The sequence below is a fragment of the Suricata suricatta genome, chromosome 8 (genome assembly GCF_006229205.1).
Source record: "Suricata suricatta isolate VVHF042 chromosome 8, meerkat_22Aug2017_6uvM2_HiC, whole genome shotgun sequence".
Taxonomy (NCBI): domain Eukaryota; kingdom Metazoa; phylum Chordata; class Mammalia; order Carnivora; family Herpestidae; genus Suricata; species Suricata suricatta.
The window spans coordinates 398,027-414,266 of NC_043707.1; the positions used below are offsets into that span (position 1 = coordinate 398,027).

At 56.4% G+C, this 16,240-nt stretch overlaps 1 protein-coding gene across 1 annotated transcript in view; it reads left to right on the forward strand.

Moving 5' to 3' along the window:
- The window catches only part of RAB11FIP3 (RAB11 family interacting protein 3), a 76,802-nt gene that overhangs the window by 42,646 nt on the left and 17,916 nt on the right, over positions 1–16,240 (forward strand). Inside the window, exons 6-8 of the mRNA XM_029948961.1 lie at positions 4,823–4,914; positions 11,752–11,963; positions 15,527–15,676. Coding sequence (XP_029804821.1) covers positions 4,823–4,914; positions 11,752–11,963; positions 15,527–15,676 — 454 coding nt within the window. The remainder of the gene's footprint in view (positions 1–4,822; positions 4,915–11,751; positions 11,964–15,526; positions 15,677–16,240) is intronic.

Here is a 16,240-nt window from a genome sequence, read left to right on the forward strand (position 1 = left end):
ACAGACGGGAACTCATCTCCCTGGGTGGTGGCAGAGCCATGGCTTGCTGGCCGCGCCTGTCGGGTGGGGCGTTTGCTGTGTGGCCTTAACGACAGGACAGCAGCGTCCGTGTGTCCCTGGGTCCGAACCGTGGGGCCAGAGGCGTGGGACTGGGCTTCCTTGGGTTGGGGGAGTCGAGCCACCCAGATGCCTCTGAAGAGTCAGGGCCGGGGACGGCAGTGGCTGCTGGCCCCGTGGGTACGGGCAGGGAGGAACCCAGGGTGTCAGGCAGCCAGACGGCTGGTGCCACGTGCGTGGCTCCGAGGTGCCCTCTCAGCCGAGGTGCAGGGTTCTGCGGGCAGCCTGGCGGCTGGTCTGCTCTCATAGGCACGGTTCATGCCACATGGAGCTCAGCTGTAGGAGTTCCTGGTGGGTCAGCAAGTGCTCCTGGGACACTTGTGACCCGCTGGAGCCTGGCACGGGGTAGGAGCCGTCTCCGCCCAGGCTGATTTTTTATCAGCAGAGGAGGGGCTGCTGGCTCGTGCCTTGTCTCGTGGGTTGCATGTGTCTTGAAGTTGAGTGACCCAAGGAGCATGTGGATGTCAGTCTGGTGAGAAAACTGGCCTGTGTCCTTGAGTCCTGACCTCTCCCTGACTCACTGAGACAGGGCCTCCGCCTGCCCTGCCACCCCTCCTCCTTGCCTTTGTGAGGACCGTCCCCCTGCCTCTGTCACAGCAGCTGGCAGAGGGAAGCCCGAGGCGAGGCCCTGGGAGGGACCCGGGGCTGTGTCTGAGAGGGGCTGACCAGAGCTCACTCCAGCGTGCTCTCCCTTTGGTCCCCCTCTGGCTCCCCTGGCCGGCAGTACCAGTCCCACCACGCCCTCCTGGGCACCTGGCCAGCTGTGCGCTGTCTGTCCAGCGCTGTGGCCGCACTGCCTCTTGGACCCGGTAGCAGCGCCTCGCTGCACTGAGCCTGGATGTCAGGATACCGCAGCGGGAGTCCTGCCCTCGGCCGGCCCGCTTACCCCACAGCACCCCCGCAGGAGTTACACGCTTTGGTTTAGTTAAAAACAAAAACCTCCCAGCCAGTCCCAGAATTAGCATGGATGCTCCAGGCAGCAGTCCTGTGTTTCCCTTTGGCGAGAACATTCTGGAATAGAAGCATCCCCAGAGGGCAGGGCTTGGTCTCCATGTGATGCCACGTTGCAGGTGGTGTCCCCCTGCCCAGAACAGCCTGTGCAGAGCAGACCCCTGCTCCTAAAGCGAGGTGGCGGGCACTGGGCCTGGGGGGACAGTCTGCTGCCGTTGGGGTGTGTGACGGAGGGGCTCCGGCCAGTGGCTGGGCTGAGGGGGACCACGGTGATGAGAGCTTGAAGCAGATGGCGTGAGGGCCCCAGCCACGGGAGGCCCGGCGGAGGCCCGTGAGGATGCGGGCCAGATACGGTGGAGCCGGACTGCTCTCGGCTCCAGGGACACGGCGCACGCGGAGGAACAGCGTCCCCTGCGCCTGGGAGCTGGCTTTCCGGGGGAGGATAGCCTGCAGACAGTGAGGCAGGGCAGCTGTGGGAGGCGGAGCAGGGCCAGTGGTGCCTGAGTACGGCGTGCTGGCGCGTTTGGGGCCACAGGGAGGCCAGCGGGGTCGGAGTGGGCAGCCGGCGTCAGAAGGGGGAGGTGAAGGCACTGGGGACGCGGCCAGGCTGTGGGCATGGCGGGAAGACTTGGATTTCTCCCCGCCAGCTCACTGGGACCGTGTCCTAGAGCGGGTGTGGGGCGCCAGGCCTCCAAGCGGCCACAGCCCGCGTGGGCTCGGGGGCGGCCCTGCTGGTGAGGACGCCCTCCTGCATCGGACGCACTGCCTGGGGGTCTCAAGGATTCAGGCTTTGTTCTTCTGTTTTCTGTAGTTTGACTTCATCACTTAAGTTTCATTAGGAAAGGAGAGTGAGAATAAATTTGTAATGAGAGCAATCAAAGGTGATTTGAAATTGTTACTTGCCAGCATTAGGGAGGACGCAGCACAGGGTCACGGGACCCACATTTCATGCGGCTGTCTGGGGGCGCTCCTCCCGAGTGCGGGCAGCCTGTCCCGGGCTGACCCAGTTTGCAGCGAAGCACGGCGAGATTGTCACTGTCCTGCCACAGGCCTTACTTACTTCAAGAATAGAATGAGTTGGGGGAGGTGCGGATTGCTCCAAATAGGCCAGTACGCTGGCCACCCCTCCCCGCAAGCTCAGGAAGGGTACGTTAAATGCACATTAAACATGTCCACTTATCTGAAAATCGTTTTAGTTCATACGGAGTAAACATACAGGAGAATCATACTTTGTTCCCATGAGGAATATGGCAACACCAGGTTTGTTCTCACAACCCCCCCGCCCCCCAAGACCCCTCAACCATTTCTCCACCCCTCGAGGCTGAGCTCACATCCACCGCATCTAGAACCATCGGCTGTGTTTTGAGAGCTTGGAATTCTGTGTTTCAGGTTTCAGGGGGCAAGGAAGACTTACCATCTGAAAGGGGGAAATAGGCCACAGACAGTGTAGCTTTTTATGAAATACACGTGCGATCCCAAACTGCACGGGGCTGGTCGGAACCCTCCCATCCCCTTGCCCCAGACACCCCAAACTCGTGTCCACAGCAGCCTTCACCCCATCGCCTGCACCGGAGACCCCAAGCCCCAGTGCAGGGACCAGGGCGCACGCGCGGCCGTGGCCCTCCCTGCCTGCTGCCTTCCGCCCCGCTGGGATGCGCAGCCACTCTCCCGGGGACGATGGCATGGGGCGACAGCGGCAGCAGTGCCTGTGCTTCTTAGAAGCTGTGCTGGAGGTTTTTGCCCAGGGCTTTGCTCAGCACTGCGAAGCAGTTTTGAGTTCCACAGGTGTCTCATAACTGCTGGATACGTAAATATTTGAATTCACACCATTGTCGAGGGAAAGCATTATTCTGTTTAAAGTAAGAGAGTTATTTTATTTTTTTAATTAAAAATTTTTTAATGTTTGTTTTGAAAGAGAGACGGAGTGCAAGCAGGGGAGGATGGAGAGAGAGAAAGTCACAGAATCCAAAGCAGGCTCCAGGCTCGGAGCTGTCAGCATAGAGGCCAATGCAGGGCTTGAACTCAAAAGCCATGAGATGATGACCTGAGCCAAAGTCAGATGCTTAACTGACTGAGCACCCAGACACCCCAAGAGAGCCCTTCACAAACAGGGTGGAGTAGTTGCGGGGGCCGCCGTTGCTGTGTGGCGAAGGGTCCTTCCGTACCCGTTCTCCCTTCTCCACTTCCCTGGGCTCTTGTGGGAACTTCAAACCGCTGACTCTTCAGAGCCTGGCTGGAGGGCATGGGGATGGCCAGCAGCTTTCTCCCCGTGCATCCCCGCTGCCAAAGGGGAGTGTCCTCTGGGGGTGACTGGCTGGCTCAGTCGGAAGAGCTTGTGCCTCTTGACCTTGGGGTTGTGAGTTTAAGCCCCACGTTGGGCATAGAGCTTGCTTAAAAAAATAAAGAAGGGACTGATGTTATGTTAGATTATGTGAGATATAGTAACTTATGTATTTAAAAAGTTTTTAAGTTTATTATTTATTTTTACTTATTTTTGAGAGAGAGACAGAGACAGAGTGAGCGGGGGAGGGTCAGAGAGAGAGGGAGATACAGAATTTGAAGCAGGCTCCAGGCTCTGAGCTAGCTATCAGCACAGAGCCCAACGCGGGGCTTGAACCCATGAACTTTGAGAGCATGACCTAAGCCGAAGCCGGACGCTTACCCAACTGAGCCACCCAGGCGCCCCTATTTATTTATCTTGAGAGAGAAAACGAATCCCAGCCTCTGACTGCACAGAGCCTGACATGGGGCTAGATCCCATGGACCGTGAGATCATGACCGGAGCCGAAACCAGAAGTCAGACACTGAACCAACTGAGCCACCCAGTTGCCCTAAGTGATGTATTTTAAATGAATAATTCCTGTTATGATCTGTTTTGTGCTCACAGCCCTGACACCCAGTGTGTGGGTTTTCTCTGGGGACACCAGCTGGGTGTCCTACAGTTTAACCTGCTCTGACACCAGCTGTCAGAGTCAGCGAAGATCTAGGTGCCCAGGCTACCCACACTTCTCTCTGACCTGACCATGAATGCAGGGTCCCCAGCCCGCCTCCCTCAGGGCTGGTAGAGTCCAGGGAAACGGTTTACTCCCCATTGGCGTTTACTCAAAAGGGTACAAAAGAACAGCCAGAGCTGATAGGGTGAGTGTGCACGGGTCTGGAATGCAGGCCTTGTGCCCCATGGAGTTTGCGAGGCACCTCCCGGCGTGTTCATGTGTCCACTAACGAAGAAGCTCTCTCAGCCCCTCACTGGGTTTAAAATTGTCCTTATTATGAAACAAGACACTTATTGCAGCAGGTCAAGTTCAGCAAAAATGAAGACGATACAAACTGCCGGTGACTCCAGCGCTGAGCGCAAGACGCTGTTGGTAAAGTTTCATCACATCCACGCTGCCCGGACGGGGGGACGGACGGACACACACACACACACCACACACACACACACACACACACACACACACCCAAATTTTACATCTGGTACCCAGTACTTTTTTTTCCCCCCAGTACTTTTTAAAGCCCGTGAACAGTGTCACAGGCTCGAGATCTTGCTCCTTGTCTTTTGCAGTGCTGTTGGCGTCTAAAGAAACATTTTCTCCTTCTGCCGCCACTCCACCTCTGCGGGGGAGGGCACACCTGCTTCCCCGTCCTCACCACGCTACCTTCTCACGGGCTGTCCCGATCCCCTGCTCGCCTTCCCCCCGGGGCCTCTGGGGCTGGCACGGGCCCCCTGCTGAGCGCTGGGTCTTCTCTCCCGCAGAGTCCGATGGCCAGCTGTGCGGGGTCGCACCTGCCCGGGATGAGGAGCCGCCCGCCTGCCCCGATGAGTTCGATGACTTCGTTACCTTTGAGGCAAGTGGTTCTCATTGAGGGGCTGAGAGGGAATTCGATGGGACACGTCTTCCTTATGCCCTCTGAATCCCACCCCACTTAGTGGTCCAGGGGCTGTTTCGGCAGGAAACGGCAGGGAGGGCAGGGCAGGCTCACTCTGCAGCCCTCTGCACGCGGCCAGGGGCGCAGGGGGCTGGGGGGGGCCGCTCATGGTTGCGGCAGGGGGGCGGCAGGTGTCTGCTCACCCAAGACCATTGACGGGGGTCCCCTTGGGACCAGCAGAGGGCCGGCCTGGGCCTGGGCCGTCGTGAGGGCTCTCCCTTCTTCAAGGCTGCCAGGCATGGCCAGAGCCGAGGACGTGTTGTCAGGTTTTCATGTCACCAAATTTCAAATCGTTTTCTGGGTGTAGGGACTTGTAACACCTCATGCTCCTTTGCTACCTGCTTCCAGGGTTGCTGTGGTTACATGGTGTCGCCTGTATTTGTGGGTGTTTTGTTCTCTGCATGGCAGGGCGGAGGGCTGTGAGCACAGTCACAGGAGACTACCACACTTGTGTCCCACCCGTGGTGGGGGTGAGCGGAGACTCGGACAGCCCATGTGGCTGGACCTGGAGTTCTTTCCTTGTTAAAAAAAAATACATTCGAAACTCCTGAGCACCTGCAGAGCTGTTGGGTGGGGAAGGGGTGATGTAGTCACCAGCCCCTCGGTCCCCTGGTGCCCAGTGAGGGGTTCCGGGAGCAGGGTCAGTCTGTGACCTGGTGGCTGTGAGCCTCGGTGCCTTGGTAAAATGCCGCGGGTACACAGAGCGGCTTCTCTGAGTCCACGGGGCCTCACTACTTTCTTTGGGGTCTTGTATCCTGGCTCTGAGCGGCTGCTCCAGGCATTGGTCAGCCCTCAGATAACAGGTTCACTTTCAGACCATCGCTTCTGGTGTCACAGACCTCTGGGCCACCTGGGGGCATTTGCTGCTCATGGCTTTGTCCCAAAGTACCACTCAGGTGTGAGCCTCCCTCCCGAGGGCAGGGGCCACCCTGCCTGGCATCCTGTTTGGTGAGGTTGGCGTGTTCATTCTGCATGTGACCGTGAGGGGTGTCAGGCCCGGTCCTGGGGTTGGATGGCAGATGTCACCTGGGGCACGTGTGGCCAAGCAGGGACTGCAGGGGGCAGGATTCTGGTTATCACTTTTCAGATGGGCTGCCAGCCCCTGTGATGTAGACAGGCTGCTCGCAGGACTGGAGCAGGGCTGGCGCCCTTTACAGCGAGGTGGGCAAGGCTCTGTGCGGTTTGACACACCTCAAATTTTCCAGGAGTGTACCTTAGGTCAGGGGAGTCCTTCTTTCCTTGTTTGGAGCATCTGAGGGGTTGTAACGCTTATGCAGTCAGTGAGCATCAGACCTCTGTCCCCCTCCCAGCGGAGCCAGGCCTGAGCACCCGCGTCAGCATCTTCTGCTCCGTCCCTCTGTCTCGTTTCTGCTGGATCATCATAATGGATGCAGTGGGTTGAAGAGGAATCTCCCGGAAGATAACAATCACTTGGAACCTGTGAACGTGACCTTATTTGGAGATAGGGTCTTTGTTATGTAATAAGTTGAGGGTTTCGAGATGAGATCGTGCTGGGTCATAGGTCAGGCCCTGAATCCAAAGGCCAGTGTCCTTAGGAGACAGAAGACACATGGGGTCCGTGTGCTGATGCAGCAGACGCTGGAGGCACGCAGTCAGGGCTACAGGAGCTGGACGAGGCAGGAGGGAGCCGCCCCCGGTGTGTCAGGAAGAGCTCACCCTCGCCGGCCCATCCAGATCTGAGGGAACACAGTCCTGGGGTTGAAGCCACCCCAGGACACTGACACAGGGTGCTGTCACTCAGGGTAGTAAGGGGCATTGACACATTTTGTCCCTCAAGAGTTCATTTCGTCCAAAAGTGTGGGAGCCGCTGGTGCAGGGGCCGCCTCCTAACCCCTGGGCAGAGCAGGTCAGGTCCCGTCCGCCCCTGACCCCCCCGCCCTCTGTGCAGGGGACCCCCAAGGCCCGCAGAGGTGTGCTGCCCTCGCCGTGCCGGCCCCCACCTCGGGCTCGTCACTTTCGGAGGGCGTGGCGGGTGGGAGCCCAGGCTTCAAAGAACGTAAAAAGAATGCTTCTGATTTGTTTTTCAGAAAGGAGGAAACAGTTTATGTTTTGTTTCTTAAAAAAACCAATACACTTTGTAATTTGGCAGTTTTAGCTTTGTAGAAAATGAAGCAGATAGGACAGAGAATCTCCATTCTCACCCCTACACACACACACACACACACACACACACTTTCCTTCCTCATAAACGTCTTGCACTCATTAGTGTTGTGCCGTTGTTACAACTGATGATCCAGAACAGATCTATCGCTGTTAACAACAACCCACCATTTCCACTAGGGCTCCTTCATGGTGTTACACATTCTGGGGGTCTTAACAAACGGACAAGGTCACGTGTCCCCCGTGTAGTTTCACTGCCTTCTGCATGCTCTGCTCCTTGGACTCCCCCTCCTTTCCCAGATAGCACCTGCAGCAACAGATCTGTGGTCTGTATAGTTTTGCCTTTCCCAGAGTGTTGCAGAATTGGAATCCAATGTGTGGCTTTTGCTGACTTCTGTTTATGTTGCTTAATGGGCACGTAAGGCCCCCCAAAATGGCTCTTTCCTGTCTTTTTATGCTTTTTGTCCTTAGATGTAACTTTCAGGGGACTGGAACCAGTACTGTGAAACTTCTAGAAAGATGTTCTTTTAATAAAAGCTTGTGTGTCATATAATCTTAAAAGTTCAGGGGTGCCTGGGTGGCTCTGTTGTCTGAGTGTCCGACTTCAGCTCAGGGTACGATCTCCCAGTTCATGGGTTCAAGCCCGTGTCAGGCTCGCTATCAGTGCAGAGCCTCCTGCGGATCCTCTGTCCCTGCCTCTCTCTGCCCTTCCTCCCCACACCCCTCATGCACATTCTCTCTCTCTCTCCCTTTCTCTCAATAAATAAACACTTATAATAAAAAATTTTCCTTGAAAATATGGGTGGAAAATACGCACATTGCACGCAAATCTCACATTTGGAGACCCGTTGCTGGCGATCTTCAGAGATAAATAAGCCTTGTGCTGAAATCCTGGCCAAGCCTGCAACAGCGTGGGGCGGGGGCGCTTTGCAATCCAGGTGGGCTGCTCCGGGGTCTCCACAGCTTCCTGTGGGCTCCTTTCTTGAGACACCCCTAGGAGAGTTACCGACGTGGCCTTCCTGAGGGGGGCGGTGAGGGCTGAGCGAAGATCCGTCGCAGTGCACGCAAGTGCGGGAGGAGCGCCCCGGCCCGCAGCGTGCCGGGAGCTCTGCAGTCACGGTTTCTGGAAGGGCCGTGGGAGGGCCGCAGAGAACAGGCCCGGACAGAAGTGATAAGAACTGTCCCTGCTGTGCCTTCTCTGTTCCTCCCACCTCCCACCAAGGCCTCTAGAGGAAAGAGCTGCCTTAATAAAATGATGGGGACCGTGTCTTTTCTGTGAACTGTTATAACAAAGGTTTGAAAGTCAAGAACAATAGCCACTGTTTTGAGGACTGACTGGTAAAACCCAACGAGGGGACTTCCTGAACTTTGTCCCCCTTAGCCCAGTCGGTCAGCACAGCAGGACGCTTAATGGAGCGTGTCTGGGAGCCGGTTAAACTTTTTCCGAGGCCTCCACGTACCTTCAGGTGAGCACGCAGGTTTTGCTGAGGCCCCAGCACAACTTGCAGCTGGACGAAGCTGGTGACCGATCGGGACAGATGTCCCCGGTGTTTCCGATCCTGCGGGGAGGCATCTGGCTCAGAGAGCACTCCCTTCCCGGAGCCGGGCGTGGAGCCGACTGAGGCTGCCCGGGCTGGCGCCCAAGGGTGAGCGGGGCAGTCACTGTCCGCAGGGGGGACCGTGACCAGGACAGCAAGGACCCTGGGCAGCGTTGGCCACGCTGGAGCCCGTCGCCGATCGCTCTGAACCTGCTTCCTTGTCTGTCAGCAGATCGTTTGTTAACCGCTGAAGGTAACGTTAGCGTGTGGCAGAGATTTCCAGACGCACTTTGATTTTCTAATGAGTTCATCTAAGCCTGTGAGTTTGTAAATATTTTAGAAGTTGATAGCGTAGATCTGTGGGCTTCCCGGCCAAGCTGCGTCCCGCGTGGTAGCAAGTTCGAGCTGACGGGGCAAGTCTGCGAGCTGGTGCTGTGTCTCGTGTAGGCTGCCCCCCGCTCCGAGGTGAGCTCTGCCTCTCAGGAAAGACAGATGCTTACCTTGCTGCTCTGGAAAACTACCTGGCTCGCTGACATGTTTTGGGGGCGTCCTTGAATCACAAAAGTAGACCCTCGGGTTGAGCAGATGGGGCAGCTCCTGTAGAACAAGCCAGCTCTGGTGCCCCTGGGGCTGCTCTGTGCGCCGTCCAGCTCCTTAGGGTCAGCCGCCAGGGGAGAGGCCATTGGCCGCTCAGCACCCCGTCCCCTGGGTGCCTGACGCTCCAGGACACGATTTCTTTATAATCTAGAGTCTCAGTGCAAACGTGAAGCCTTCGGTGAGGTGGGAAGCAGGGCTCATCTGTTTGACTCTCCCTCCGTGTGGGAGGCATGGATTTGCTTCAGGAACGAGGAGTTAAAGGTGGAGGGGAGCCTTCGCCCTGCACTTCCTGTTTAAAAGGTGGATGCATGGCCCAGAGCAGAGGACCCGTGCCCAGCCTGCGGCGGGCCGCTTTGTGCAGCCCCTGCCTCCTGACTCGTGTGTCCGTGGGGAGGGACTTCTGCCCGGAACTGTCCTGTCCAAGCTCCAGCGGGGGTGTAGGCGCAGCCCCGGCCTCAGTTGTGTGATTCGGGTGGGCTCCTTGCAGGCGAAAGAGACAGGCCCGACCGCCCGCACCCTCCTTCCTTCCTGCAGAGAGGGCGCTCCGCTCCGTGCACAGCTGGCTTGCTCGGGCACACGCTGCATGGGGTCCATGAGGGCGCACACACTGAGCTGCCCTTCAAGGGCACGGAGTCCGTGCGGGCCAGAGAGGAGCATCATGCTTTTCAGAGGTGCTGGTTCGTTGGTTTTTTAAAAGCTGATCTCGAGAGTGAAGTTCTGTTTCCTGTTTCCTATAGGAAATCATCTCAGGGTCCCCAGTCAGTATCTGAGGGGCCCTTGTGGACCTGCTTGGTGAGGATCGGGGTGTGTGGGCCTTGCCTGCCTCCCAGGTCTGAAGACTAAGTAGTTGAGGAGAGCAGGGCTGCACGGGACTGTCTTGCAGACCAGGACCAGCGTTTTCTTGTAGTTTTTGTCTGGATACTAAGTAGCCGCCTCTGGCCCTCCTCATTGTTCCCAGTCCGATGGTGGGAGGTCTTCCTCCTGCCCTTGGTGATTCTCGGGCAGTACCCCTCTGGGCACGGTCGTCTGGGCAGCCAGCCCGCAGCCGCACCTCAGCGGAGGCCAGGAATCAGCTGTGGATCGTGCGCCTGCTCCGTTGTGCCCACCCTGCGGGCCCAGCCCCTGCCCTTCAGGCGCCTGCCTTGCTCAGCCTGCCTGTCTCCGCCCGTGCTGCCCATCGGTGGAGCAGAGAGCCAGCCCCGAGCCTGGCAGAAAGTGGTACCTGCTCGCTCGTGATGATGATGAGCAGGACTGGAGGCCATGCCTCCAAAAGGGATTTCCTGGTTTCGGGTTTTGAAGGGAGTGTTTTTTAGGAGTTCCTCAGTTGCCTTAGATTCCAAGGAAGGTTTGGTTTTCCCTTGGAAACTTAGGTAACAAGGTCATGTCAGGGAGTGCCTGCTCCATTCTGGCCTAACAGACAGGTGCCAGCGATTCTGCCCACCAGGGACTCGTGGGTCTCACGTCCTCTGAGTTTCTCTCTGCGCCTGCCTGTGTGGCCTCTGAATCCCAGTCCCACTTGACAGGGCTCAGAGTAGGACCCCAGCGCAGGGGCACTGTGCTGGTGGGTGGCATAGGAAGGATGGGCCCTGGCTCCCGTCTGCTCCACCGGGCCCTTTGCGCCTCTCTGACGGGACAAGGAGCCACGGAGGTGCAGCCGGGAGAGGCCCCTGAAGCTAGCGGAGGACCGGCGGCTTTTTGTTACCAGCCCGTCTGAGCACACTGCCCTCGGGACACCAGAGCGACCGGACGGAGCGCACCTCCTCCAGCCCCGTCTCTGGACTGTCGCTTGTTTTTAAGTGGCTAACCTGAGATTCCTTTGAGCGGGCAGTGCTGGCTGCGTCCCCCAGCCCGTGCGCGTGCGTCAGAGCTACAGCTGAGGGGACACGCTGAGACCGGCCTGTCCACTGGTTCTTCGGACCTCAGTCATTTGCACTGCTGGGCCCTGCGCTGGGTGCTGGGTCCATAAAGTGGGAATAGAGATAGATTCTGTGGAAGTAGATTTTCATCCAGCGAGCACAGTGGATCGGTTAAGTACTTGAAGAGTTAGAATGTTGAGGTCAGACCATGTGCTTGCATTTCAAAGCAGTAGCCTGAACATACATAACAGATATTGATGGTGACTTTTTAATTGAAAAAGGCATGTTCCTCTGCTGTTCGTTGGCCAGAAATAGCCCCAGTGCTGGTGGCCACAGGGGTGGATCCACAGCACTTACCTACGATGTTTGGGCCGCATTTGGTTTTAGGTAGACTTCTATAACTAACTTTCCAAATGGCTCTAGTAGTTTTTCTGCTTTGGAACATGTGTCTGTGTTTCGCTTATCAAACATAATGGATTGTTTTGTAAGCTAACATTTCTGTGTAGAGGTGCTGTGGGGACCCCGCCTGAGGCTGTCTCCCCTTGCGGTCTCTTCGATGCCTGCAGCAGAGCACTCGCTGTGGGGGGGTTACTGACACATGGCCGTTTCGAGGTGTGGCACTGACCCTCTGCGCTCTCTCCTAGGCCAACGAGGTGACAGACAGTGCATACATGGGGTCCGAGAGCACCTACAGCGAGTGTGAGACCTTCACCGACGAGGACACAAGCACCTTGGTGCACCCGGAACTGCAGACCGAAGGGGACGCCGACAGCGCCGGTGGCTCAGCTGTGCCCTCCGAGTGCCTGGACGCCATGGAGGAGCCCGGCCACGGTGCCCTGCTGCTGCTCCCAGGCAGGTCTGTACCCCGGCCCGCGCACACGGGCACTGTCGCAAGACCCGGTGGGCAGATCGGGCTTGTGGAGGGGCTGCTGTCAGTCTGGGAGCGGCGCCGCCGTCACTGCGGGTCGAACCCCTGCCCGCTCCGAGCTGGCTCCTGAGCCCGCGGCCCTCCCTGCCAGAGGTGCTCCCCCTGCTGGCCTCAGGTGACCCTGGCTGGACGTGTTGCACCACTTCCTTGGCTGTGGAGAGGAAGCTGATCCTGGATTTCTCACTGAAGTTCTTAGGGACCAGGGCGGAATGCCACCTTCAGGGCACGTCTCCCAGCAGGACCTGAGACCCTGCTTGTCCTTACCACACCCCTGTCCAGAGCCGTTCCCATCCTCCCTGCCCCTGCTCCCGGTGTCCCCCCTGGGTTTGGAGACCAGCAAGGGGAGGGGCAGGGTCCGATGGCTTCCAGGTGACCCACATGGAGATGAGTGAGACCTTGCAGTTTGCCCTTCACCACGTGGGAAGCCATCATGCTCAGCGGCCTTGGAAGTGGTTTGGTTTTATTTTGTTTTGCCTGTTTTCATTTGATTACACTTCCTGTTTGACCCTCAGAGAGTTTTTGAGGTGTTTTCTCTTTGACTGAAGTATCGCTTACTGGGCTGTGTGCAGGCCCGCCAGCCGCCCCGCGGTGCCCCGCATCCCAAGGACGGCGCCGCTCTGCCCGGTGCTTCAGCACACAGGGTCGCCTGGGCGCCTCCCTCTTGATTTCTGCTCTGGTCGTGATCTCGCAGTTTGTGGGCTCGAGCCTCGCACTGGGCTCCGTGCTGACCGTGCAGAGCCTGCTGGGGTTGCTCTCTCCCCCTCTCTCTTCCCCCTCCTACTTGCGTGTGCGCACACTCTCTCTCAAAATAAATCAGTAGACTTAAAAAACCAGTAACCATAGAGTATTGTAGCCTTTTTACACCTGGCTGCTTTTGCTTAAGGTTGTGGTTGTTGAGGTTTATCTGAATTTTTGTACAGTTGTCAGTTTTTTTCCTTATCACTAGAATATCCCGTCGTATGAATGTGTTGCAGCTTTTTAATGCATTGTTAGTGGCCGTTTGGGTCGGTTTACAGCTTTGGTGTTTTGAACAAAGCTGCTATAAACACCACGTGTCTTGTGGCCTGTTTGTACCCAGGAGGGGACAGTGCTGTCCCAGGCGTGTTGGGCTGTGGGGCTCTCACTCCACCCACCGTCCAGACGGGTGCAGATGGGGTTCCTCACAGCTGCCCGCCTGCCAGCTGCCCGCAGGGCTCCGGCCACTGCCTGCCGTCCGCGCGCGCCTGCGCCGTGTGCCTTCTCATGCGCCTTCTCCAGAGGGCGTGGAGTGCACGGTTGGCGTGGGAAATTCTTGCCCGCATTTCCTGGGAGAGTGCCTTTTCTTGCCTTTATTGCCCATAGGGAGATCCTTTTTTGTGAAGTGTCTGTTCAAGGCTTTTGCCCTGTTTGTTTATTGCATGGATCTGCAAACTCTTTCTGTAAAAGTCCAGATAATAAATACTTTTTGGCTTGCAGGCTGTGTGGCCTCAGCAGCCAAGTTTTGCTGGTGAAGTGCAAATGGCTCGTGGCCGTGACCCATCCCTACTTTACGAAGGAAAACAGGCCATGGATGCAATTTGGCTTCTCCTGAGCTGTTGGGTTGTCTTTTTCTCACTGATTTGTAGGAATTTTTTCTATATTTTAGATAGGAGTCCTTTTTCTGGGATGAGTGTTGCGGGGATGCGTTTCCTTCTCTGTAGGTTGCCTTTGCACTCTCCTGCTGGTGTCTTTGAGGAACATATGTTTTTAGCCTTCCTGAGGCCCGGTTCATCCGTTCCTGTTTTGTGACTAGCACCTCTGTTTTAGAGATCTTTGCTTACTGGGGCGCCTAGGTTGTTTAGTCATTTACGCGTCCAACTTCACTTCACATCATGATCTCACAATTCATGGATTTGAGCCTTACATTGGGCTCTATGCTGACAACTCGGAGCCTAGAGCCTGCTTTGGATTCTGTGTCTTCCTCTCTCTTTTCCCCTCCCCTGTTTGTGCTCTGTCGCTGTCTCTCAAAAAACAAACATTAAAAAAAGAAAGAAATCTTTGCTTACTTCACATGATTATGATGTTTATTTCTGCTTTCCTTTAAAAGCTTTTTGTTTGTTTGTTTCACCTCTGTATTCAGATCTGTGATCTCCCCATAACTGACTTTTTGTGTGTGTGGTGTGAGGTAGGGGTTATCTCCCTGCTGGGTATTCAGTCATTTCAGCCTCACTTTTGAAAGGATTCCTCTGTCCTTCACCGTCTGGTGTCGCCTTGGTCCTGCGAGGTGGCTGAGTGTGTGTGGAGTGTGTCTGGACTGTGCACGGCGCTCTCTCCCTTCTCGGATCAGTACTACACACTCTTGTACACCGGCGTGTTGTAGATCGTACTGTCTGTGTGTAAGTCCTCCAGCCTGTTGTTCATGCTGCAAGGCCCTGCTGGTGCCTTTTGGCCCTGTGGCCTTTTCCTGGGGGTTTTAGAATCAGCTTGTCGGTTTCCGGACAAAGGCATTTGCTGGGATTCGGGTAGGGTTGTGTTTATTATAGATGAATTTGGAGAGAATCAACATCTTCACAACATCAGACCTTCCATTCCTTGAATATTGTGCCTGTCTTCACGTGTCGGTCTTTCAGTGTGTTTACGTGTGCACCTCAGAGGGCGACGGGACGCAAGGAGATCCTCCACTCTCCGTTCGCTCCGGTTTCATTGTTCCTGAAAGAGTGTGTGTGTGTGTGTGTGTGTGTGAGAGGCCGTGGATTTGTCCTTAGGGGCTTCGGGACTGCTCCGTGGATGCGTGCACTTCTGGGTGGGCAGCTGGAACGTGCTCTGGGTGTTGTGCAGCCGTGATGGTCTGGGGGACATGCATAGGGACCTGGTTCGTCCCTGACTGCCTGTGAGACTGTTACTTGGCTCCCCGAGGCCCCCTTTCCCCTTTGGAAAGGGGCAGCTCTCAGATTCTTGTGCGGATTCGCAGTGATGAGCTTAACCCAGCCCTGGCGGAGGAGTTCTCTGTTGTCCCCGGCGAAGCGCTGGCCGAAGCGTTGGCCCCAGCGTTGGCCATGCCCCGGCACCTAGTTCTCCGGAAGGTGGGTGTGGAGTGGCCTCCCTCTCAGGAGGAGGACAGGTACTCGCAAACCCTTTACCTTTCCTGCTTGGAATCTGCTGTCTGAACCTCACACCCTAGCAGATGCCTGTGCTCACACTGGCCGGTGGGTGTGCGAAGGCAGCAGGGAGGCGGGGGTGGGGGCACAGGTGCGTCTGCAGCAGGCGTGCTGGAAGCGTGCACTGAGCTCCTGACTTCAACGGTTGGCTACAACATAAAGAATAGAGTCTTGCTTCTGAAATGATATTTTGGATACGTTAAAATATATTGATAAAATCAGTCTCACATGTCCGTTCACTTCTTTGTAATGTGACTCCTACAATATTTGAACCCAAGCATGTGGCTGGTGGCACATCTCTGCCGCAGAGTGCCATCACACCTTCGGTTCCAGGGCCCCTAGTTACAGTTTGTCACTTTTGTGTTGCCTTTGCAGACCCCACATGCACAGCCAATCCGTCGTCGCGGTGATCGGTGGCGAGGAGCATTTTGAGGACTACGGGGAGGGCAGTGAGGCAGAGCTGTCCCTGGAGACCCTGTGCAACGGGGAGCATGACTGCAGGGACCCCGCCTTCCTCACTCCCAGGTAACGCAGCCCTGCCTGCAGAGGCCTGTGCGCACGTGTGTGAGAAAACGTGGGCATGTGTGAGAAAATGTGAGTGTATGCATTTGTGTGCATGTGTGTGAGAACGTGTGCATATGTATCTGTATACATGTGTGTGAGACCACACGTGCATGCCCGTATCCATGTGTCCACACGTGTGAGAAAACGTGCATGTATGCATCGGTGTGTGTGCATGTGAGAGACCACGTGTGCATGTATCTGTGTGCACATGTGTGAGGGAACGTGCGTGCATGTATGTGTGTGTGAGAACGTGTGTGTATCTGCATGTGCATGCATGTGGGAGAACGTTACGTGTGTGTCCATGTGTACATGTGTGAGAGCGTGCATACATGTGTGTCCATGTGCACACACATGAGCAACCACGTGCGCACGCGTGTGCACATGTGCACAAGTGGGAGACCACACATGCACGCGTGTGTCGGTGCGTACACGTGTGGAGGGGAGAGAACGCTTACGTTCTCCTCTCCCAGCGATTTCAGTGATAGGTTGCGGTGCGGGTACCACGTTCTGCATTCGATCCTCAGA